The 26,547-nt window shown below is 43.1% G+C and overlaps 1 protein-coding gene across 1 annotated transcript; it reads left to right on the forward strand.

The window, feature by feature from the left end:
* The first annotated feature begins 13,466 nt into the window (after window positions 1-13,466).
* LOC306936048 (sterile alpha motif domain-containing protein 3-like) lies at window positions 13,467-16,916 on the forward strand. Its single transcript, XM_079519469.1, has 4 exons — window positions 13,467-13,928; window positions 14,399-14,566; window positions 14,679-14,774; window positions 15,454-16,916. Exons 1-4 carry the CDS (start codon window positions 13,575-13,577, stop codon window positions 15,769-15,771), a joined length of 936 nt encoding a protein of 311 aa, XP_079375595.1. The 5' UTR covers window positions 13,467-13,574; the 3' UTR covers window positions 15,772-16,916.
* Window positions 16,917-26,547: the final 9,631 nt, after the last annotated feature.

A 26,547-nucleotide genomic window follows, 5' to 3' on the forward strand; every position in this document is an offset into this window, starting at 1 on the left:
AAGTCACGGTAAAAAAAATAATGATGAATTCCACACTTAACGTGCAGGGAATGGTCAGAAATCTTGGTACGGGGCCTACAGTATGTCTTTCTAGCCTCCCATGGCCAGACAATATCACTTATTTTTTCTTTTGCACCAACAGATTCGTCTTGTTCCCAGGCTAATGTCTCTCTGCCTCAACTCGCTCTCCGTCATTACCGCTGCATCGAAGCGCTCTTGTTTTTCTAGTGTCTTCTTTCCAGCTACCCCTCTTGTGTACCTGTCTGCTCCACTGTTGCTAATGGAAAGCTATAAAGCTCAAGCATGAGAGTGCCCCTGGCACAAACACACGAACACACTTACGCACGCACGCACGGACCACACGTGTGTGTGTGTGCGTGCGTGCGTGCGTGCGTGCGTAAGTGCCCTCACAAAAAACATGCAGTAATCCTGGTCTCTAAACTGCCTCGATCCCCCTGGTCAGCCGGGGTACCTGATGGAACTGGTTGGAATAACAGCAGGTGTTTTGTCTACTCAGCCACTGCAGCTTTAAACAAAAAGCCTCACTGACATGTAACTCTGAATTTGTATTCACTGTATGTAGTGCTGTATGCTACGGTTCCTTATGTTGTTTTTTTATGTTGAACAGACTGTGGAAACAAATGTCCCTCTGGGACAATAAAGTATTTTCTGATATAATTTACATGCTCACAACACTTTAGTGGCTAGACATTAATTCTCCTCAAGAGGAAATAAGCCTTAACTCCTTCACATGGCAAATAGACAAATTATATTCTACACTCAAAACTTTCAAAACTTGCAATAAGGCCCGGAGGCCCTTTTCAGATCACAGAAGAAAAAATAAACCCACTCTTTGAGAAGCTAGTTAAATTAAAGTTAATTTGTGTCGCCTTATTTATTCTTTGCCATTATATTGTCCTGTTGTAGTCAGTCCTGTCAGTTTCTAGACAGTAGGCCACGTTAAAGATATTGTGGAACTTTCATTTTTGTAGTCTTTATTGGCAAAACCTCTGGTATCTCTGTGGCCATCATACTGTAGCATCCGTCTATGTTCTGTATTGTGATTCCTAGAACATACATTATCAGAAACTGTGTATTAACTAGTTCATCTTTCATTTTGGAGACAATGTCGGCGGGAGAGTAAAAAAATGTGTTTAGAGAAAATAAACGTATGGATTTGAAGATGCAGAATTGTGAAATATTTATTAATATAACATTTGTTTACTGAAAATATTACACAGTAATAATTTAAACACAGTAATCATTTAAACACTATATTGCCCGGATCGCCCAAAGCTCTATACTTGGTCCCCTTCTTTTTCTCTAAAGATTTACAATTTCTGTACAATTTAGGCATTTAGATGCTCAGCTAGAGCGACTACACAAGGACACCACAAGGTAAGACATCAAATGCATAGAAATAGTCATCTATAGGATCATAAAAGAACCTATCAGCCTATAATATCCAACGAAAATCAATAATCTGTACATTGAAACTATAAACACTATATGATTGTCAATAACAATGAGTGTGTCTGTCACGGTATGAGACAGGTGTTGGACCGAAGTGCAGAACCACACAGGAAGGCAGGCAGATGAAGTTTAAATGAAGATTTATTTACCAACACAGGACATACATGGGCTGGACACACCATAACATAAACTATACACTAGCAGGGAACACAAGGAACTGAGGGTTTAAGTAGACACAGGGATAACAATACACAGGTGAACAGAACTAACAATCAACACTGGGATAGGCTGGGAGACTAACAGGACACAGGTGGAGAAAACTAGTAATCACAGGGAGGTGAGACAACACAGGAAACAGTAACTAGGGAAAACAGTAAACACTAGGACATGACTACATAATAAAAGTATACAACAGACAGATATCGTGACAGTACCTACCCCCAAGGGATGGGTTCCAAACATCCCAAGAAAAACATTGTCAGAACAACAAGCAGGGTGGGTGGAGGGGGGTTGGAAAGGAGGGAAACAGGGGCACAAAACTAACATAGGACTGGCAGGACAAAAAACACTAAAAAGACAGATCTACAAGCTCAAAACAAGTTGTAACAAAACACAGGACTAGCTCTTGGCAGGGCAAAACAAGGAGTCACAGGTTCAGGCTTGGATAGCAAAGATGCTAACAAAGTTCTTAATTGCCTGGCTGTTCCATCCACCAGTTGTGCCAACTGTGGATTATTTTTCATAAACTGAAAAGTCTCTTTCAAGGCCAACCTGAGAGCCATCTCTTGCTGCTGAACACAAGTCGTTGCTTTAACTGCATTTACGTAGCTGTCAATGACTTGCAGATCCTCATCAATCCCCTAGAGTTCTGCTGGGTCCATGTTGGCTAGTGTATACTGTCACAGTATGAGACAGGTGCAGAACCACACAGGAAGGCAGGCAGATGAAGTTTAAATGAAGATTTATTTACCAACACAGGACATACATGGACTGGACACACCATAACATAAACTATACACTAGCAGGGAACACAAGGAACTGAGGGTTTAAGTAGACACAGGGATAACAATACACAGGTGAACAGAACTAACAATCAGCACTGGGATAGGATTAGGCTGGGAGACTAACAGGACACAGGTGGAGAAAACTAGTAATCACAGGGAGGTGAGACAACACAAGGAAGACAACACAGGAAACAGTAACTAGGGAAAACAGGAAACACTAGGACATGACTACATAATAAAAGTATACAACAGACAGATATCGTGACAGTGTCTACATAACATGCTACGTAAATTCAATTTTTAGCCATTGCATAAACCTGTAAGGTCGTCGAGGCTTGGGCAAGTACACCAAATCTTTTTGCAGACAATAGCCAATCTACAAGCTCACAAAGTCATGCATTTTGACGCGTTGTGAGCTTGTACACTGTATTCCCCAACACAAACTATTAAACAAAAAATAAAGTACTGAATACTTGAAACATGAGAAAGGGTTCTTTTAACTCACACGTATGAAGTAAATTGAGCAGGTTTTTCCCTTTGAGTAATATGAAGTGCTAATTTTCTAGTAATCTGAACTGGTTTAGTGCATTTAATTAATCGGAGCTCTATGGCTTTTATTCCCATTTACTCAAACACCCTTGCCTTGAACGTGACTGCATCTGACGTCATAAGTGGGCGGGCATTGAAGTTCTCTCTCAACTTTCTTTAATGGCGGCCGGTTGCTCGCAGTGCGGTCGGAGCGTTCAGTTGGACTAAAACGAATTTATTTTCTTCAATTGATCAAGAATTGTCTCACCACATCAACTGTAAGTATATTATACATGAAATCAATATATTGTTTTGATAATTTGTTCATATTAACATGTAGTTTTCCGTGTCGACTGGCGAGGTGGTTTGCCCGCCTAAACTTGTGTTTGTTTGTGTGTGCGCGCAGTATTAAATCGGCAGTAGTTTGAATAACTTTTTCATATTTGGAATTTGTTCGTATGTGTCGACATTTAAGAGCGTGCTAAAATGCATGTGACTTTAAAATAATATAATATATGCTCACACCGGCCCGGTGTGTGTACTGTGTGTGTGTGTGTGTGTGTGTGTGTGGGTGTGTGGAGGGGTGGGTTTGCGCGCGCGTTTAGTATTACTGTAATACACGTGAATTCGGCAGTAAAGTTTTAATTACTTTTTGGTCATATTTGGAAGTTGTTCGTGTGTGTCGACATTTAAGAGCGTGCTTATGCATTTGAGCCTAAAATGTGCTAGGCGCCGCTGTGTGTGTGTGTGTGTGTGTGTGGAGGGAGGGGGTGGGTGGGTGTGTGGAGGCGGGTGGGTGTGTGCGAGGAGCGCGCGCTAGTATTACTTTATTAAACATTCGGCAGTAGTTTAAATTACTTTTTTTTAGCCCATATGCACCCGCTTTGCCGTACAGTGGAACAATCCCATTGAGATAGAATGAACACTTACCCATTCCATTGTTACAATGGGAGTCAACGCGAACGCTAGTGTCGCCACTCTCTTACGATTCCACTCGGGGTCTAACATGTGAATTTATATTCGGTCCACGGATATTTTTCTTATCGTCATAATGTGGTGTGGAAGTGTTGTTAAGAGCCAGATTTATACAATGGTGTGTGACTTTGCAAAGACGCAATGATGATCGATGCATGTAGCTGCATCCAAATTAACTCACAACGCATCTTTGCAGCGTTTCATCTACCCGTGTTAAGCATGCCGACAAGAACGGATTCAATCAATCGATAACAAGCCGACATCATGTCACATGTTTGCTTGTATCTGTTATTTTCGGCAAATGGAAATTAATCATTATTTACCCTTAACATCTAATTCATAGTCTCTAAGGTCTGGTTATAGTTCCAGACCGACATACATAAAATAACGTGTTGGGATGAGAAGAGATGCTCTTTGCTCTTAGAGTTTGCTCTTCTTAGATCTGTTTTTGGTGAACTATTATGAATGTATTGACGTTTAAGCTTTCTCCTTTGGTTTTAAAGGTCCCTCAGTTGTGCCTCAGAATACTTTGTTGTTTTCAAGTATAGAGAGATTAGTCTGGACAAACTCACAGCATGGAGTCGTTTTAATATGATATTGAATAAAATAAACGTCTACAGTATGTTTGGCACAACATATGTGAGCAGGCTTTCTCTGTAATGAATATGAATAAATTCAAACTGCTTTTTATTGAGGCTCCTTATTGCATTGTTAGTTAATAATTAAAGTAGCTATATATATATATATATATATATATATATATATATATATCACACACCAACATGAGTTTGACACCACTGGACTAGAGGGTCTAAGTTGCACTGTACTTGGTGCGTTCTTTAAAACAAATCTATATCAAAGTCTCTTCACCAAAATAGCAGATCTACAAGCTTGTGACATGTGAGCTGTTGTATGCCATTTTTGGTGACTGTCCCCCCCCCCCCCCCCCCCCCAGAATGGGGATGCTGGGGTTCAAGTGGTTAAATGTCAACTATGATGTTTATTTTCAATCTGTCCTATCATGGAAACTACTATTCTCTAGTTTTCCTTGTGACATACACTGAATCTCTGCTATAGTTGTATTTTGCAACCATTTTCAATTATTGTCTTTGCAGTGGTTGGTTCGTGTACGAGGCTAAGATGTCCGTGACCCAGGGGTAGTGAGTGACGTCAGGACTTTGGTTTGGTACAATATATCTGGACATTCTACAAATAATTACCGTGGGGTTATACAAAAGGTAATGATGAATAAATAAATGTCAATGTAATCCACATGCCAAAAACCTACACTGTCAATGTGTGTGTGTGTTTAATCTATTCTAGTGCCAGTGTCTGCTCCAATCGCTGCACCCCAGGCAACAACCTTTTTCATCCCAGGCAGAGGAACTTTTCAAGCTTCAGGACTGCAACCCATCTCTATCAGACCCCCCCACCGACAGCCACAACCACCACCTCCACCACAGCCCGGAACTCCAAGCAGCGTCAGTTGCAGTGGCTGTTCAAAGGTAATGTCGTGTTCATGGGTTAAAGTTCTTGGTAGAGGAAAAAATAGTCTGCAACACTGGTATGAAAACTCAGCTCCACTGGTTTATTTGATTCAACGTTTCGATCACTAGGATCTTCTTCAGGAAGAAGCACTGAAGAAGATCCTAGTGATCGAAACGTTGAATCAAATAAACCAGTGGAGCTGAGTTTTCATATCAGTGTTGCAGACTATTTTTTCCTCTTGTACTGCCTTTTGTCCAGCACCTGGGCTAGAGTGGAGGTGCATGCTCTATTACCTTTGTTAAAGTTCTTGGTAACCTACACTGATTTCAGTCATTTGAATTCTATAGAAGAGGGGCAGGTCTGCTATGAAAGCATGTCATGTGCTGAAACCATTTGACATCATGGACGAGTTTGGAAACACATTGGAAAGAACTAACGGCACAAATCTTCTCTTATGGGTGTCGCTGGGACAGTCTTTTTCAGAGGAGCATCACTTCAATACATCTTTTTTGAGAGCTGCTGTTCTGCAAATCACTATGACTAATGATATATTGCGTGTATTGTGTACGTGCTGATATCTTGTATGTTGGGACATTTGAATGTGTAGGTGCTGCTCAAGGGCCAGACGGCATTCCAGAGAAAAGGCTCCACGCAGCTCTTCTGTTCCACCGTCTGTCTGACTGGCCACCTACCGACGACAAGCAAAGCCTGCTCCTGTCACCAGTGCCTCAAGTATGTCTGTCTCTGGCTGCATGAAATTATTTCTTTCCCCAAGTTTTCAATTTCATTTCGACTGCTATTCTCAGGGCTTAAAGTTCTCTGTCCTGGGGCCCGATTTCCGGATTTAGGACTTCATATGGGCCATTTATGAGATCAGTGCAGATCTGCAAAAAAAAATAATAAGGGGGTGGGGGGGTGTATGTAGCCATGGTCAAGGTGTGAATGACAATACGTGATCAAAACGAGATCTCTCCAAAGTCCAAACTACCAAGCATCCATTCGCACTCAAATAATATTTACATCAGCTGCCCAGAATGGACCACGCGCTGCTGAATGTAACCTGAATGTAATGTTGTCGTGCACACTTCTGCGCAGACAGTAAATAGCAGATCTGCAAGCTCACAGCGTGTCACGAATGCTACGCGCTGTGAGCGTGTATATCTGCTATTTGCTGCACGCAACACCAGTGCGCAACTAAGTGTGTTGTGCTTGATTGTCTGAAAATCATTTTCCATCTTGGCTTTTTTTTGCTTTAACACCTGAACTCATTAGACCTATTATTTTGTGTGTGGATTTGCATCATGCGCAACCATTTTCAATTATTGTCTTTGCAGTGGTTGGTTCGTGTTCGTAGTACCATATCTCCCCCGGTTAAACTGAAGGCCCTGCTCAGTGGTTGGTTCGTGTTCGTAGTACCATATCTCCCCCGGTTACACTGAAGGCCCTGCTCAATCACCACATCGAACTAAATGTAAGTATCTCCACTCTTAACACTGTTCTAGTTTTAGACCTATTATTTTGTGTATGCTATAGTAGCAGCTATATATACCAAGGTTAAGCCATATATTTTGTGTAAAGTTTCTTTATGTTGGCTATGTGGAGGATGTAGTCTATCCTCATTGCTAAGTGCCAAAACGTGTCTTCTGTTTCCAGGTCACTGACGGTGCCCATATGACTTGGCCGTGTAAGTTGTGTTCAGTGTCCTTCACTGGCCGAACACAGTTATTTACACATTATAGGCTACAGCACAGTCAATGTTCAGGAGTCAGTCCACTGCCATGCCTGTATGGCCATTGCATGTGCACATTTAAGACACTTAGTGCACTGGGGTCACATTTATCTAGGAACCACACTGCTGAAATTAGCAGTAGTACAAGTCAGAGTCAGGAGCATGTGTCATTCAAGTGTCCTCTGTGCACATTTGAGCAGCCCTTTTCCGGATCTGAGGTTCTCTATCATTTGAGAAGGCATTTAAAAAATCACGAGACAGTGGTGTGCCCATACAAGGACTGTAACTACAGCACCAATGTAACGAGTACCTTCAATGGTCATAAAAGTAAAGAACACAGATCAAGTCTTTCTGCAGACTTTTGCAGCTACATACTCAGACATGAACATGTACAGGGTCTACCAGGCACTAGTTCAGAGGTCGCTTGTAGTAGTTCAGAGGTCACTAGTTTAGAGGTCACTAGTGAACAATCTCCAGGTCACCAGAATACAGAGGAAGATGATACTCTGTGTGATACTGACAGACTGAAAGATCAGCTCAAGCTCAATGCAGCTTCTTTATTTCTAAAAATGCAGGCTATCCTTCATGTGTCAAACACAGCTACCCAAGAAATAATGTGCCACTTGAATGAAATCTTCTCTTTGTCCAAGCCAGTGGTCAGAGAGGCTGTTAATGAGGTTTTGCAGCGATATGGTCACAATATTACAGCTAGTACCCTGGATGAAGTTGTTGTCGCAGTCATGGACTCGAACATTTTCTTTGGTGCCACTGCTGCAGGTGCAGACTTGTCGACTTTTAAGCGAAGAAAAACATTCATTGAGCGTAACTATCCATTGGTAAAGCCTCAAGAATATCAGCTGGCGCAACCTGGCCATACCGTTATGTATGTCCCAATCCTTGACATGATTTAAAAACACAGATATGCTCAACAAGATCAGAGAACCAAACACTGAGCTTGGCAAATTTGTATCATACCGTGATGGCTCTTATTTCAAAGAGAATGAGTTATTCTCAACAGAAGATCTAACCTTGTCACTTCAATTTTATATTGATGACCTAGAGATAGCCAATCCTCTCGGCACATCCCGTAAAATTCACAAAATTTGTGCAATCTACTGGGTCCTTGCCAATGTGCCCCCTAAATACCGATCCACGTTGCACAATATACAACTAGGCATGCTAGTTAAAGTGAAAGACGTCCAGGAGTATGGTTATGAAGCTGTACTTGCTCCATTGTTGCATGATATTCGTATTCTAGAGCAGGATGGTGTCTTCATTGAATCACTTGGTCAGAATATCAAAGGCACCATCTTTTGTGTTTCTTCTGACAATTTGGCAGCCCATGGATTGGGTGGATTTGTGGAGTCATTCAGGGCTGAGTATGTTTGCAGATTCTGTTTGGCCACAAATGCAGAGTTTCAGCAATTTGAAGTTAAAGAAGGACAATTCATTGAGAGAACCAAAGACACCCATGACCTCCATGTCCAAAATGTTGCAGAAAGTGACATTATGAGCAGCCAGTTTGGTGTTAAAGGTGACTGTGCCTTGCACAAATCATTGCAGTACTTTCACCCTGTAACAGGTTTTCCTCCAGATATTCTCCATGATCTTTTGGAAGGTGCTGTCCCTGTTGAGCTTGCTCTTTGCATTAAAGAGATGATCCGGCTGAAGTACTTTACGTTAGAGTATTTAAATCAAAAGATCAAATCGTTCCCCTATCAGCACACTGATAAAGTAGACAGACCTCAGCCAATTCCCAAAACATTCATGACTCGAGGCACAATAGGAGGCAATGGGCATGAAAATGCCACCATGCTCAGACTACTTCCATTGTTTGTAGGGAATAAAATACCAGAAGGTGATGGTGCCTGGTCAGTTTTGATGGAGTTAAAAGAGGTGGTCGAATTGGCATTGTGCCAATCATTTACCAAAGACTCCTTAGACTATTTTCAGGGCAAAATTAGTGATCACAGACAGTCACTGCAAGAGGTCTTCCCAGAGTATAAGCTTCGTCCTAAACATCACTATGTGGAGCACTATCCCGCCCTAGTTAGGTGCTTTGGTCCCCTAGTGCACGTTTGGACTATGAGGTTCGAAGGGAAACACCGTTTTTTTAAGAAGGTAGTTCATGACTCTATGAACTTTAAAAATGTTTTGAAGACATTGGCAAACAGACACCAAAACATGATGGCATATCACCTTAGTTCACCATCCTTTTTCAGACCTGAAGTCCAAACATCCAGAGTTGACTCTGTATTGGTTTCAACTCTTCCAGAGGTAGCCCAGGCACATATTAGACAACACACAGACAGTGTCACAGTCTACAGCACACCCAAGGTGACCATTGATGGCATAGACTACACCAGTGAAATGTTTGTGTCTGTTGGACATAGTGGGGGACTGTCCAAATTCAGCAAAATTGCACAGATCTACCTTGTAAATCAAAAGGTAAACTTTTTCTGTTATGATTTTGAGACCTGGTATTTAGAGCATCTCCGTTCATATGAGCTGTCAGCCACATGGTCAAGCCAATCCGTCTATGTGCTGTCAGATCTCAACGACACTGTCACATTCTCAGCATACAATATTGATGGCTTGGTGCTGTTAACTCCAAAGAGGTTCATTCATGTTAAAGAGAATTAGTGCACTCGTCTCTGGACAGGCACATGCTCCTTGTGAAACGCTTGTCTGATCAACTTTACACATGGTTGTTGTAACGAAGACTCTGACTAGGACGTTGGGCTATATGATATATGACATGTTTAGTATGACAACCCCTATATTTGGGCCCGAGCCGACCTAGTGCTGATATCGATAGATATGGTAGAACCATATATGCAACCCATATACCTTGGTTAGCTTTTATGACTCAGTGGCAAGATTCTAACCAGATGGTAACCCAGTCGCTGCCAGAGTCTGAACACTCTGGCAGTCCTGGCTGCTCCGCAGGTGAGCAGCAGCATCTCGAAGCGGTGAGATGCACTCTGTTGCCGCCAGAGCATGAACGCTCTGGCGGTCCTGGCTGCTCCTTAGGTGAGCAGCAGGGTCTCGAAGCTGCGAGACCCACTCTGTTGCTGCCAGAGTCTGAACACTCTGGCAGTCCTGGCTGCTCCGCAGGTGAGCAGCAGGTGAGCAGCAGCATCTCGAAGCGGTGAGATGCACTCTGTTGCCGCCAGAGCATGAACGCTCTGGCGGTCCTGGCTGCTCCTTAGGTGAGCAGCAGGGTCTCGAAGCTGTGAGACCCACCCTGTTGCCAGAATCTGGATGCCAGAATCTCGGAGCCGTGAGACCTCCCCGGCCCTTAGAGTCAGAGAGCACTGGTGATGTGCAGGAGAGAGAGCACTGGTGATGTGCAGAGCACTGGTGATGTGTAGGAGAGAGAGAGCACTGGTGATGTGCAGGAGAGAGAGCACTGGTGATGTGCAGAGCACTGGTGATGTGCAGGAGAGAGAGAGAGAGAGCACTGGACATGATCACCTCCCTGAAAGTGGCCGGGGTTGAAGTGATGGCGTCGTGTTGTAGACGCCAGGGTCGAAGTGGTGGCGTGGTGTTGTAGACGCCAGGGTCGAAGTGGTGGCGTGGTCTTGTAGACGCCAGGGTTGAAGTGATGGCGTCGTGTTGTAGACGCCAGGGTCGAAGTGATGGCGTGGTGTTGTAGACGCCAGGGTTGAAGTGACGGCGTCGTGTTGTAGACGCCAGGGTCGAAGTGATGGCGTCGTGTCGTAGACGCCAGGGTTGAAGTGATGGCGTGGTGTTGTAGAAGCCTGGGTCCGAAGCTGTGGACCACCTTTGATACGGTCAAGAGGGCGTTACTTCAAACTGGAACTGCACGGATTGGCTGACTCTGACCCATTGACAGGGAACGCCCTTAATGGGTGGCATGTGATTTGATCTTGAGGGTTTTTATGACCCACCGTAACATCAAAGAAAGAAAGCGGGACGCCTGGACGCCCTCAATGGGGTGGCTTGAATGGCTGACGTTTGCTGTTCAAGCCTCAGTATGCTTGTATTGGGGTGGCCTGAGGGGTCTACTGTTCAAGCCTTCTTGATATGGTACAGATTTCCATGGGAAATCTGGGGGTGGCAATGAATGTAACGAAGGCTTTCACCTAGAGCTTAACGAAGGCTTTCACCTAGAGCTTCTAGTGGATATCATGAGAGCATTGTCTGGACAGCATGATGATGCAAGGGCATCGGAGCTATATCAACCCTCCCATAGATGTTGGAGCAGTCGGAGGACGGCAGAGGCTTCGTTCACCGATAGGATATCGAGATGAAAGTGCAAGCTGACAGACCAGAAGTCCAGGTTCATAGGGACCGAAGTAGTCCAGCAAGGAGGCTGGACGGTCACTCTTGCAGAAATGACCATGAGCATAACCGGAGACGAACAGTCATCATGCATGGTACGGTAGTAGCACCCAACTCTGCCGATCGTACACCAAGTAACCAGCAAGACGGCGAGAAGCCGTATGTCAGTACTGTAATAGCGGCACACACCATCTTGGGGTATGCGGCAGGTTCAAACGACTGAGTTTAATGGCGAAACGAGATTTGAGATGACAGATGAAGCTGTGTTATCAGCAATGGACGTCGTCATGCAGGCAAGAAACTGTAAACTACAGACTAGGAGTGAAATGTGGTGGAAGGCACCCTCTGGCTCTTCACAGTATTAATAGGAGCCGGACCCGGTTGAACCGGAGAGCAGATGAACCTTTGCGGAACCCTAGGACACCTAAGATCGAGACGGGACAGGATTTACAAGAGGAATTACCGCAGCCAGCAATCTTGACTATAGCAGGAGAGTCCTTGCATGTGGGCTATCCACCGCCTAAAGGGAGAAATGTCATGTTAAAGGTGTGCAAAGTTCTAATTTGCAATTGTGGCAAAGTAATGGAAGTATATGCAGTTCTGGATGATGGTTCAGGGCGAACCATTTTGTTACACACAGTTGCCAAGCAGGTCGGATTGAAGGGTCAACCTGAAGAGTTGCGTATCAGAATCATGAGAGATCTTCAAGTTTTGCACGGGGTGGCTGTATCTTCCGAGGTATCTCCTGCCGTACAGCCAAACCAAGTCAATAATATTGAGGGAGCATTGATCGCCAAATAGCTTGGATTGTGAGCATACACAGATCGTCAGCAGACTAATGGAGAGAGATTAACATCTTCGAGAGCCTCCCTTGCTGGATAACTACCAGGCCTGGCCTGTTAGAACCTAGCCGAAAGAAAGGACAATTGTCTGAGTCTTCTGGATGCGGTATAGATTTCAACGTGAAATCTGGGGTGGCTGTAACGAAGACTCTGACTAGGACGTTGGGCTATATGATATATGACATGTTTAGTATGACAACCCCTATATTTGGGCCCGAGCCGACCTAGTGCTGATATCGATAGATATGGTAGAACCATATATGGATAGAACCATATATGGATAGATCTAACTGGCTTAGTCATCGTGACAAGCCTGGTCGGAGAATATATAGAGGGTCGGCTTCAGGGAGAAGGCAGAAGTCAAAGCATCCTGGTTTAAGTTCTAACCGGACACCACTGCGGGGGTCCTAACCTAAGTAATCAGCAATAGAGCCTTGAGCTATTTTATAGTTGTATTAGAAGCCAAGGAAGTGCATTGTTGACTGTAAAGTCGATCAGAGTGGTTCTCAAGAACTGATCACTCTAAATTGGTACACACACACTGCACTGTAAATGTGGATACACTTGTAAATAGCAAAGTATTCTTTTAACCTCTCAAATTTCTTGTTATTCATTAGTGCAATGGCTGCCACAGACCCTCAACCTATGATTCTACGCGTCGTTGAGCCAAACCGTGTACGGAAAGTAAAGCTCAGCACACGGCCAGACTCTGTAGATTCACTGATTCGGATCATAAAAGAACAACTAGAATTAGACTTTGACTTCAGATTGGAATATGAAGACCCAGACTTTGATGGAAAAATAACTGAACTAAGTCAAATAGAGGAGTTGCCACAAAAATCTGTAGTACACATCTTACTGGAAAAAGATTCCACTTCTACTGCATCTACTGAAACACTGTCAGATGTCTCGACCACGACCACAGAACGTCTAGAGGGCTGGCCAACAGGTCCATTTCCTATTCCCAAGTTTGCGTTTGATGTTGAACTGGTACTTCAAGAAGGAAATGCCGAATATGAAAAAAGTGGAAAACTGCTGAAGTTGAAAATGCACCAAAAGCATGACATCATGGAAACGCTTGGAAAAACCATATATAGATACAAGGCTTATGACGAAGAATGTGACAGACAACAGGTAGCAGAGGCACTCGTGACCAAACATCCATGTTTGAAAGAAGCAGGGAATCACAGTGGTTTTGAAGAATGGGCAGGCAGAATCAAATTTAAGATGGGCAATTTCAGGGGGAAGCTGAGGAAGGCAGGATGTCAGGAGCTCCTTGTAAATGCTGGAAGAAGAAGTCTAAAGCAGCCTGGAAATGCACCTCCGCACAAAGCCATTAAAAAAGCCAGACGTGCAGAATCCAACTATCTACCCAACTTTCCCCAAGGACATGATCCGGCAAGTCTTGAGGGTTTGAGGTTGAACATGGTTCAAGAAGTTCAGAAGACTGATAGAAACCTACCCCTCATTAGTAAGATGATGCAGACCACACTTGCCCTGCGGCGAAAGACCATAGTGGAAAACCAACCAACGGTGAGGGAGATCATGGACCAGTGGCCTGCACTCGGAATGGAGTCTGAGGTAGGTTCAGTAAGCACAAGTGCCTTTTAAATGACTAACTTTGTGTGTGTCTATGACTGTATATACGAGTATGACCCATTGACTCCAATGACCAACTTTGTGTGTATGTCTCTATGCATGTATGCGTATGTACTATGTATGAGTAACCACCCATTGACCCCTGTAACTAATTGGGGTCGCATTCGGGACACACACACAGCCTGCACCGCTCGTTCACATGGGTGTGATTTAACAATGCCCTGCTTCACACCCATACAGTTAACACACACATTCACACATGAGAGCTAACCAGTACAACCACAATCCTACACCATTGAGCAGTTGGAAGTTAAGTTGTCCCCTTTTGTTTTTCCCATCCAGGGGATGTAAAAGGCAACATTGCATTCTCATCTAAACTCATAGGGCCCACACAATAATCTACCAAACATCTGAACTTTGTTCTTTGTTTGCTTGTTTTTTGTTTAATGTAGGTGTATGCCGAATTCCAGCGCCTTACGAACCAGAACCTGCCAAATAGATTCTATGCTGAGCTGGATCGTCACACTCCACGGTTGATGGCCATGTTTCGTCAGAAAGCATTCCAAAGTGGAAAGATTGCAGAGGCTTTGGCTGAAATCTTAAAAGTCCACGATGAACAGGTAAATATGATTTAGCATAGAAACTGGTATTGTCCCTAAGACTCTTCAGGCTAATCGTGTTTCATTTGTAAATGATGTCTAAAAATGTACACTTCTATTTTAATCTTCATAGGAATTGTCCGATGTCCACACAAGGCGTACCACTGTGCTCCATGCTCTTCCTGTATTTCTGCGAGAGGATGCCTCTGCAGTCTTCAAGACATGCACGGTGAGTCCTCACAGACAAACATCTTGTTTGGGCCGATGGTATTTCATTGTTTCAGCGATGAACTCTAAACACTTGCTGCCTAACACGTTGGATGCTAGAGATGTCCACAGACCTAATCAAAAAAAGCTGTGAGGTACCTAGGACGTCTATTGCCAATCTAACCATCTCTGTGAAGGTCTCTGGTGCTGGGTGAACCTCTTTGCTTACAGGACTGACATTGCCTTTGTAGAAGTCCAGGGATTGTGATGTTATGTTGAGCTGTTACACACACACACACACACACTCTAGATACCATCTTTAAACATGTACAATGTATTTGCAGAACAGATGCGACTAATTCAGTGAAGCTCTTAATTTGGGTGCCATTTGGCAATCTGGCCATCTCTCCAGCTCTTTTGGTAACAGACAATTTATATCAGGATACAAATTCTATATAGAACAAATATAATGTATTCGCTTCAATTCTCTAGTATAACAAAATTGGCTGCTTTTTGAAAATCAGCACTTTGAATTGCTCTTGTTTATCCTGTGAGTTCTTTCTCTGATCAAACATATAATATCCTATAAAACGGTATTTCTAAAGAGCTAAACATTTACTGAACACTCCATAGCAATGATGGTTATTGAACTCTACAGTGATGTGATTAGTATGTGATGTGCATTTTTGTCATTCCTTCAGGAAGATGATGATCCAGGGCCTTTTGGTGCGGTGTGCCTCCTGACGGCTGCAGCAGTCGGTGAAAATGTCAAGCAGCCAATCCACTACAACCCAAAGAAAGTAACCATCATCATTGAAGGTGATGTGGTGGTCAGTCTCCCCCAATTTCCAGATGCTGCCGTTGTTCTGTTTGGTCTGATGTACGCACTGCATCTTAATTATCCCAAAGGACTGACCAACACGTTTGATTTTTTCCAGAAGATTTTGATGGGTTTGGACAGTGCTAAACTGTCACTCAGACTGCAGAGCCTTAAGAACGAGTTGCTTAAAAATATATAGATTGTGGATGGCAGAAATGGCCACTCTACAAACTACGAGCATCTGCTTTTTCTGATTAAGAGATTATGTGTAGAAGGAAACAACCAAATGCAACACCTGCAGGTGCAGACTTGTCTTCTTTCAAGGGAAAACAATAACTTTCATTAACTAGTAACTATCCATTGGTCACATGAGTTACACTCAACAGAAGATCTAACCTTGTCACTTCAGCTTTATATAGTCTGCACATCCCGTCAAATTCAATCTACTGGGTCCTTGCCTATGTGAATTTGGTTGTTAACTTGTTTCCTACATTGTGTTAATGTGTTTGGCCACAAATGAAGAGTTTCAGAAATTTGAAGTCAGAAGGACACTTTATTGAGAGAACCCGTTTGAATTTGTTCTGAAGGTTTTGATGGGTTATAGTGGTAATGCAGAGCCTTAAGAATGAGTTTAATACGTAATTGTGAGTTTGTAAAGCGGCCATCCACAACTTTTTCCATGTGTAGTGCAACTCAGGTCTGTCTCACTTAAAATAGAGGGTTTAACAGTCATAGCTTCTTAGAGGGCAATTCCAAACCTCTTGCATGCAATTAATTTTGGCAGACCTAACGTTTCCATTGATGGGAGGGAGGGCTAAGATAAGTTTCTATGTCCAAGTCTGTTAGATGCGGTCATGCTGAATAGTTTTACAAAACTCCAGAAAGGAAAAGTATAACGCAGGTTCCGAGGAGTGAATAGTATTTTAGGTTCCAGGTTCAAGTCTGTCCGATGGGGTCATGCTGAATAGTTTTACAAAACTCCAGAAAAGAAAAGTATAACACAGGTTCTGAGGAGTGAATAGTACTTTTCCAGTCCAGGGCCTTCCTTCATGCCATTGTGGTCATAGTGTAACCGCAGTTCCACACTATGAAAAGCACATACTGTAGTTGGATAAGATTCTCAATTTTTTCCCCCTGTCTTCCAAGAATATTCCTGTTAAGTGGTTTTTACTAAAACATTGTTTGTGACAATTTCATTTGTTTAGTATGTTTACAATCTGCTCATGACATTTATCGATGTATTCAACTGTTAAAAAGTACATGGTACATTCCACTGTTATAAAATAGTTTTAAGAGTTAACCAAACACATTTGCATCAAATGACCTGAAGGTCCTAAAGTTTGCTATACTAGTCCAGTTTTTCCAACTGTGACCAGTGTAGCTGCGCACCATCGCAGAGTCTGGGGGATAGAATCAACCGCGGTGCATCTGCCTTTTCGAGCATCCTTGCGAACACAATTGGCCCGTGTTCGGGGGGGAAGCTATAATTGTCACTGCAATTACTCCTACGGGCTGGGGTGGCACCTGTCAGAGAAGAGTATGACTCTCTAGGTTCCCCTGGTGGGGTGAGCCCATAGGATACAACAGCAGTGACATCATGTGGTTGGGGAGGAAGAAATTGGCATAATGACTAAATTTGGGGGGGATGATAAAATGGCAATTTTACATTTTTATAGCTTTTATCGCTTTTACATGTGTGAAGATGTGTATGGTCAAAACTCTTAATTGTTTGCACTTTCAATTGTTCCACTATATGCCTCAGGTTTAAAACTATAGGAACACTATAGTGCCACGCACTTGAAATGTGTATATTTGATAGAATTTGCATTACTGTATTGTTTAATTTGTTTTGTCAGTCTATTTATTTAATTTGTTATTATTTATTGCTTTTTTATTTAAAGGAGAAATCCACGCAAGCATGTACCCTGAATCAGCTTATAATCCTGTCCCAACATGCATGTTGCCTTGAAATGTTTTCCACCACCCTGGCACTAGTCCTGGCACTCTCAGATGCACCATTTGTCACCCTTGAGCTGCCGTTCATACAGAACCTAGCATTGTAGTTCTTGAAATTGCAAACCCTCTCGGCACATTCACAAACCATACCGATCAATGTTGCACAATATACAACCAAACTAGGCATGCTAGTTAAAGTGAAAGACGTCCAAGAGTATCTTTATGAAGCTGTACTTGCTCCATTGTTTCATGATATTCGTATTCTAGAGCAGGATGGTGTCTTCATTGAATCACTTGGTCAGAATATCAAAGGCACCATCTTTTGTGTTTCTTCTGACAATTTGGCAGCCCGTGGATTTGTGGAGTCATTCAGGGCTGAGTAGGTTTGCATATTATGAGTTTCAGAAATTTGTTAAAGGACACTTCATTGAGAGAACAGCTTCATAACAATACTCCTGGACATCTTTTCCCCCAGCGATGAAGTTCAACCGGCCTGACAATTTAGGCCCCTGGGTTCTGTATAAACGGCAGCTCGAGGGTGACAAACATTTGGAGCTAGCCTACTAAAATACCCGCATTAGAATGAAGACTAGCTTATTACCATTCTTGCTGCAAGGTCAACATATGTTGGGACAGGATTATAGGACCGATTCATGTGTTTTGGTGTGGATTTCTCCTCAAACATTTGTGCCACATTGTCATGATTTTTCAAAAATAGTAGATGTACAAGCTTGTAGCGCTGCACTCTGTGCCTGCTATGAGCTTTTAGATCTGCTATTTTTGAGAAATCGCTGCTGCAGATCTACAAGCTTGTAGCGATGCACTCTGTGCCCGCTATGAGCTTTTAGATCTGCTATTTTTGAAAAATTGCTGCTGCAGATCTACAAGCTTGTAGCGTGCACTCTGTGCCCGCTATGAGCTTTTAGATCTGCTATTTTGAAAAATCAATGCCGTTTATTATTTTTGCACAATTTCAAGGAGGAAAGCCATTGTCATTGCATTGTTGTTGGAACAACTGTTCTGTTCCATATAAATAAATGTTCATGGAACATGAAATACTGTTGTGATTATAATTTATAGTTTAATTTAGGACAATTGTTTGAGTTGACATAATACATATTTAATTAATCATTTTAAAAGGTAATGTAGAACAAAAAAAACATGTCCAGTAACTACAAGGTTTAAGTTTTAAGTACATCTAATTTTTGAGTTATATTAGTAAAAACGATTAAGTTATGAATACATCTATTATTTGAGTTTCATAGCTAAAAGGGTTAAGTTCTGAATACATCTAATTTTTGAGTTTCATAACTAAAAGGGTTAAGTTCTGAATACATCTATTTTCTGAGTTTCATAACTATAAAGGTTAAGTTCTGAATACATCTATGTTCTGAGTTTCATAACTATAAAGGTTAAGTTCTGAATACATCTATTTTTTTGAGTTTCATAGCTAAAAGGGTTAAGTTCTGAATACATCACATTTTTGAGTTTCATAACTAAAAGGGTTAAGTTCTGAATACATCTATTTTTTGAGTTTCATAACTAAAAGGGTTAAGTTCTGAATACATCAAATTTTTGAGTAGTATAACTTAAAAAGGTTAAGTTCTGAATACATTAATGTTTTGAGTTTGGTCATCCAAATATTGAAGTACAATTTACTTAAAAACTTCAAGTAATGAGTTACTCTAACTTTTAAGTTTGCCAACTCAAAAAAATTGAGGCAAATGCTTCCGCTAAAAGATTTGAGTATTTCGTACTCATTGGGGTTTACAGTGTAGGCTACATACTGTATATAGGCTACTTTTGATGAATGTTCTGCCCCCAGAATATAGTGGTTTTACATAATGAAACACAACAGAGGTGGGACTCAGACAAGTTGTTGGCAGGTTTATTAAGCCACTCAGATGGACTTGTAAAATACCATTATTATGAATTGTGTGTGTGTGTGTGTGTGTGTGTGTGTGTGTGTGTGTGTGTGTGTGTGTGTGTGTGTGTGTGTGTGTGTGTGTGTGTGTGTGTGTGTGTGTGTGTGTGTGTGTGTGTGTGTGTGTGTGTGTGTGTGTGTGTGTGTGTGTGTGTGTGTGTGTGTGTGTGTGTGTGCGTGCGTGCGTGCGTGCGTGCGTGCGTGCGTGCGTGCGTGCGTGCGTGCGTGCGTGCGTGCGTGCGTGCGTGCGTGCGTGCGTGCGTGCGTGCGTGCGTGCGAGCACGGGTGTGTGTTCACCACACATCTGCTACTTGGCACCAGATGACAGGGGAGGCACCAATCCAGAGAGAAATGTGCATGCGCACGCACGCACGCACGCACACACACACACACACACACACCAGAATCCATAGAGGAGCATTAGATTTGAGTGACAGGTGCAGGAACATTAATTTCAGACAGGGAAGCGCTGTGCTCCCAACTCCCAATCCCATCCAATACTGCAGGTTGACGGGCCAACAAATCCTTCCCTCTGGACATGTTCTAAACAAAATCTACGTACGCACATGCAACATCGCTGACACACCCCACCCTCCCTCCTCAGACAGGGGGCGAGTCGAGAAGAGCATTTCACAGGTCTTGTACTTCAACCCATTTAGGCCTGCATGGCATGGTGCTATGCAACCTACAGTATACGTTGTTATACCTTTGAATCCGGGAGATACCTCTGTGAAACTATAAACACTATATGATGCCATGTCAAATTGTCAATAATAATGAGTGTGTCTACATAACATGCTACGTATAACAACTTAATTTAACTTGACTTGATGTATACACCAAAGAAAATAAGTAGGCCTACATGCTGATTTCTTTTCATTCATACATGTTCTACATTCAGCACCTATAGCTGGCCAAATGGTTTCTACTTTGGAATTTGAAGTAGAAGTAGGCCTAATTGATTATGATTCACAAACTGGGTCCTGCCAATGTTGTGTGATGTTTTCTAATTGCTGTAGCCTACTCTCTGTTCTCTCTCCTGTCTGTCCACTACTCTCTCCTTGTCCGTCCGTCTGCCCCCCCCTCTCTCCCCCTCTCTCTATCTCAGACCAGGGGGGAAAGTATCTCTCCTCCATGTCCCTGTTCTTATCCAACCCCTACAGCCTACACCGTCCTGTACAGGTTCATTGGCTTGACAAGTGTGTTGGTAGTGTTTGTGTGTCTCTTTATTAGTGTGTGTGCATGCGCACGCATGAATTGCGTGACAGGACAGGTCGGGTCATTGGCTGCCCATGCAGTCTAATGAAAACACAGACAGGAAACAAGCAAGGAGAATAGCTGGCATGACAGAACATCCTGTTCATTCATTTGAGGGACAGAAAGGACACAAGAGTCAGACTGCCTTGTGAATCACCAACTGCAGGAGGTAAATGGGTGCTTGTTTTCGAAGGATCGATCTCACAGTCCAGTTTGTAGATTGTTTAGTGCAGATAATGTATGTTCAAAGTCTGGCCAGAGGGCCAAACATGTAGACAAAGCAGGAAAGGGCGCACACCAGTATTGGTGAGGTGCTGGCCTAAGGCAGTAAATAAGTAAAAATAAGAAAAGGCCGCACACACGTAGCCACGATGCTGTATATTTATTGAAAAGAAACCAACGTTTCGACCTTTCAGCCTTCTTCAGGGAAGAAGGCCGAAATATGTATATTTTATGCGGCCCGAGGTTTCCTCCCTAAAAATGCAATGTTTATGGTCCGCCAGTGTAGTGAATACTGAATAGAAAGGCTAGCGCTACTTTATTTATTTTCTTTCGTGTGTGTGTGTGTGTGTGTGTGTGTGTGTGTGTGTGTGTGTGTGTGTGTGTGTGTGTGTGTGTGTGTGTGTGTGTGTGTGTGTGTGTGTGTGTGTGTGTGTGTGTGTGTGTGTGTGTGTGTGTGTGTCCTCTGCAAGTCCTCGGATTCCCTGATTGGTCAACCAACCAATTGGCTTTACAGATTGGCATCATGTTTGTGCCATCAGGGATCCCTGTATGTGCATATTTAGTTGTTCGGTCGGTCGTATGGTAGTGGCCCACCTACTGCCTGGGTGGGTGGGTAATCTGTAAAACAAGCAAAACAAATAAACGGATGGGGCATGAATTCCCAACTTGCATCGTTACCGACTTGCATCAGCCCTGAGTAGTTTAGATAATGAGGACACGATTTCATATTAATAGAAAAGCAGACTGCATAATGCCTCAACATTATGCACATATTAGCATTCACATGTATTTGTAATTGTGAGTCTGATTTGCTGGGCTACTGATTAGACATGTCTGCATGCTTCTTTTGCCTCCAGGTGTGTAATTAGTTTCTTCATTTTGTTCCACTTTGGCTCTGTGCAAATATTTCACGAACCTCGCATGCAGAGACCATTCTTCCTTAAAGCAAACATGCATTTTAATGTTTGCAAATGTATTTATGCTAATAAACTTCCCTCCTTTGCATGCTCACTCAACTGGCTGACCTCTGAACTCGTTTTCACAAGTTTTCAGGCAAGAAGTGTGCATTTGAATGTGTTATTTGATGGCCTCGCAGTCAACGTTTAGTGACTGTGAGGGGATGAATATTTAGCATCTCTACGATGGCGACAACGCGTATACGCAGCTAAGGATGTCTGGGAGTTGTGACCATTGTATGACCAGGCCTTGTGTGTTGTAACACGCCTAAACACATAGACGCTGTACATAATTAATAATGACATCATTATTCATGAGCAATTAACACACTACTCTTCCATGGGTAATGACTGTAGTAACTAGAACTGCACTCTGTCGAGTGCCTACTTGCGTGTTGCACACAAGTAGGCCATAAACTAGTCTGGCCTACTAGTGCGCAAGCAGAGCGCGCAAGTACTGTTGTGCCAGGAGGACTTCAACTATTTCCTGGGAGCATGACACCAATTTCTCGCCACGAAAGTCTGCTATATTGAGTCTATATTCGAACTCAGGTAATTCTCTTCTACATTTCTCAGCGGTAATTTCCATTCTTAAGGTCAACAATCTTGTCCTTGCAGTCCTCATTGGGACATTCCTGGTATATGCACCTTTCCTTACGAATGTCCATGATTGTTGCCACGCTCCTAGAATAACCCACCCCATCTGCTTTGATTGTCACTATGCACTGTTTGAACGTCCTGTATAGGCCATGGTGGAGGTGGTGTTGATAATCTTCTTATTATGTTCGTCTCTCACAACGAGGTGCTACGGTGATCTGTCTCTAACCTCTGTCTTCCTGACACTTGTCAGGACACGTTCTTCCTATTAGATTCTATTAATAATGATATGTTTCAGTGTCGGGTGGATTAAAGGTAATGCCCCCATGTATGTAATCTGAAACCAATGCCATATCAAGCACAAATTAATCGTTACGCCATACGCAGCCACGGGACATACGCATTGGAGCACCGGACAAACAACATTACTTGCACACTCTGCTTGCGCAATTAATGACTCTGAAGAGTGTTGTGCACAAATATCAGTAGCATTACAAGGTTATGTGCATGGCAAAGAAGCCAAAGCTACCACATACATAATGCATCATGCATGGAAGACTTTTTGGGTACCATTCCAAGTGAAGTGCCTCATGCCAATTCATTTTAACAGCCCCCTGCAGGTAAATTTCAGGTATTTTCAAGAATGGGATAATATTTTTTTGCTTGTTGAGCTGATCATTTTAAAATCAGTTCTCAAGTCAAAATAAAGTCTGGGCACCCTTGCTCTAGAGTAGACTCTAGTCTAGAGTCTAGAGCAAGCCAACGTTTCCACTTGCACACAAGTGACCCAAGACCATTCCTCTACTAAAGTGAAAACCTTGCACAGAACTGTTCGCCCCACCAACTTTACATTTGACACAAGCATTCCGCACCACATAGAGTGCAGTGCCTGGCCTTGTGACGGTCGGATACATGGTTGTCAAGAACTGCCACAAAAGACTCTGGTCAATTGATGCCATGACAACAACAGCCTTATTCCCCACACCTGCCTTTTTATTACTTAGTCAGTCCACTTTTTAGAGTCAGTTTGCACTCTTCAGACATTCTCCACACATTAACCACAGCAGGTGGGGTATGTATTCCCGATTTCCATCGTTCCCAAAGTAGGCCGGTGCCCGACAGGCACAGGTCTAGTCTATGTGAATGAGGGCAGTCAGAAAACCCATCATGCCTAACACATTGATGTGTCAACATTCCCTTCTCAAACAGATTTAAATGGATACTCCAGATTTTACAGTGTGGCTAGCTACTTAGGGCATCACTCTGACAACACAACACAATCATTCTTTTTTTAAACTAAAATGTATTCATTTTTAAATGAATGTACTGTCTTCAATCACAATGGTATGGACCATACATTTTGAAAGTGCAAACAATAGTATCTTCCTTTACATTTTTACAGGCGGAATCACATGAAACTAGAAAAAGTGCCCCTCGGGGCACAGGTCTCCACCAGGGCAGGTCAGGTTGTGGCCTCCTGGTGGCGCTATAATAGGCCAATGTGAAAAGGGTGCCATTTCTTCATACGCCTTTGATGGCAATTGGATGATTTGAGGCATTTTGTTCCAAAAATGTGTTTTGCAAAAATCAACCTGTTGGTGGCGCTATAACAGGCCAATGTGAAAAGGGTGGGATATATTCCTCAGCCTAGTAAGAAAATGTGTGAAAGATTTCACATAAATTGCATGCTGCGTTCATGATTTGAGGATTTTGTTCAAAACGGGGCAATCTTGCAAACTGTGAAAGCCAATTATAGCCAATTAGGATGGAATATGAAATATCGGACAGATCCAACTTGAGCACATGGCAATAGAGATACTGTGTAACGATTTGTGGAGGAAATCTGGAGGAGTAATATCAAAAAATTTGTTTTACAAAAGTCGGCCTCCTGGTGACGCTATAAAAGGCAGATGCGGAAAATGCAGGTCAAAGGTTTGTCCTTGGCCTCTAGGGAGTGTGCATGCAACGTTTCACGCAGATCGGTGCAGTTTTAGGTAAAAAATGTGAAAAGCTGCCTCATGGTGGTGCTATAACAGGCCGTTCTGGAAAATGTGGGGCAGAGGTTCATCGTTGGCATCCAGGGAGTGTGTGTGCAAAGTTTGGCATCGGCCGGGTTAACGGTGCCAGAGATTAGCTGGTAACAGACGGACGGAAGGACGGACACACACACACACACACGGACGGAGTGCAAAACATACTCTCTCCCATGCCTTCGGCCTGGTGGAGACAATAATATCCCATTTTATATTATTTGTCATCAATGGAAGTGACACCTTGAATAAAAATCAAGCCATTAGATCATTGTGGAATATTTTACAAATATTGTACAGTAGGCCTGTATACACAAACAAAGGAGTAAAACAATGTAATCAATTCACACTCTTTGGCCATTATCAGATATAGTTGCAGTTAAACTACCGGTAGGCTAAATAACAAAAGCTTATTACAGAATGTGTTATTTTTAGAAAAAGAAGGAAAATGCAATGGGTGAGAGCAAAGGCTTTTGCATGTGAGATAATTAGGCTATAGTCCCCGATACACTGCATCTGCAACAAAAAAGTCAACCCGTGTTGTGTTTAATGTAAAAAGGTGGTGCCTATTGTTGTTTTTTAAAGGGCCACGGTGTGTACACTGTCCTCTGTGGGCTGTCTATGTTATAATTACAACTAAGGCATGGGCAAGTAGCATAATGGATGTTACATGGTAATAAAATCAAATAAAGCGTTGATATAGATTCCTGTTGTCGTCTGTCCCCGACTCCCCTGCTACCCCTGTAAGAGACAGTCTAGACTAGTCTAATTTAATTGTGGGCCGGAGACATGCAAGAATGCTCAGGCAGGAGTCAGTCCTAAAACATGAATGCCACATGGGGCCAAACACAACAGCCTCAACCAGTACACCACCTGGGGAGTACATACTGTACCAGTATTATACTTATAAAACTGCGGCTGTGATGACGATCATCCTCCACTCGTCCTGTCACCACTGCTGTCAGGCAATGCAAGTGTTGAGCCCCAGGACAGAGCAGATATGTCACTTTAAGTCAGTGCAGTGGATGGATGGGGGGTTCCCGTTGGCTCGGCTCGTAAGGCGTCTTTCAGCAGCCTGCGGTTTAGGGGGCTCATCTCAGCCTCCTGGGAACACTGCAGATTTACTGATTTAAATGCACTCCAAGAGCAAGCCAAGGCTGCCAAGCACATCATCCTCTGTCCCCACATATCTCTCCCTCCTCTCTCTGTGCCTCTACTCCCTCTCTCCCTCTCTCTCCCTATCCTTATCCTCCTCCCCTCTCACTTTCACTGCTAAAGGTCGATTGCGTGTCCACGTTAAAGATGGAGTGCCGTGATGGACCATGTTGAAACCTCAGCACCCTGCCCCATGTGCACTTGAAGAGCGTGCTGGCTGCTGCTCTAGCGGCGCCCACTCCTGTGGCCTGTGTTGGTGCTGTAGATCAGCGGTAATCAAACTTTTCAGATCGAGACCCAAAAGACCCAAACTAGTGAAAATAGCAAGCACACAATGCGTCGCTTCGTGCCACAAAGCTTGTAGTTTTCGATTTTCACTACTATTCTTTTTATTTATGGAATTTGTTTGTTTGTTTGAAAATGTGTACAATTATGTTACGTGATTGTTTTATATACATTATATGTAGGAAAAGAAAATTGGAATTTTACTTGAGTCGTGACCGATAACCAAGTGTTTGAGAAACTGAGTGCTGTAGATTGCTGAAGCCAAGGGAATAGCACTTGGGCAAGGAAGGAGGGACTGAGGTGGGGACGGTGTGTGACTGGGGGAAGTGCTGGAGTGAGGGCTGAGGTCAATTATGGCCTCATATTATTATTGGGAACGCTGTCGTCATTCTCCCTGTCCCATGTATAACGAGAGCTCGCCCCAAGACCGCTGCTTGTGGTGCTCATGCATGTAGAGCTCATCTAATTTAAGGCGTATTCTGATAAAACTGAACTCGTCAGTTATCCCACCCACACACTGTTGCAGAAACTGGCATCGGTCGCAGAGCCTGCCATTGGCCTACTTGTGACTTGGGCGTGGCCAACGGCCCATA

The sequence above is a fragment of the Electrona antarctica genome (assembly GCF_951216825.1).
Source record: "Electrona antarctica genome assembly, chromosome: 14".
NCBI lineage: Eukaryota > Metazoa > Chordata > Actinopteri > Myctophiformes > Myctophidae > Electrona > Electrona antarctica.

Excerpts from the sequence above, each read along its gene's own strand:
- LOC306936048 (XM_079519469.1), top strand. The coding sequence starts at position 13,575 with ATGGGCAATTTCAGGGGGAAGCTGAGGAAGGCAGGATGTCAGGAGCTC. Across the intron at positions 13,929-14,398 it reads CACTCGGAATGGAGTCTGAG|GTGTATGCCGAATTCCAGCG; the intron begins GTAGGTTCAGTA and ends TGTTTAATGTAG. Across the intron at positions 14,567-14,678 it reads TAAAAGTCCACGATGAACAG|GAATTGTCCGATGTCCACAC; the intron begins GTAAATATGATT and ends TAATCTTCATAG.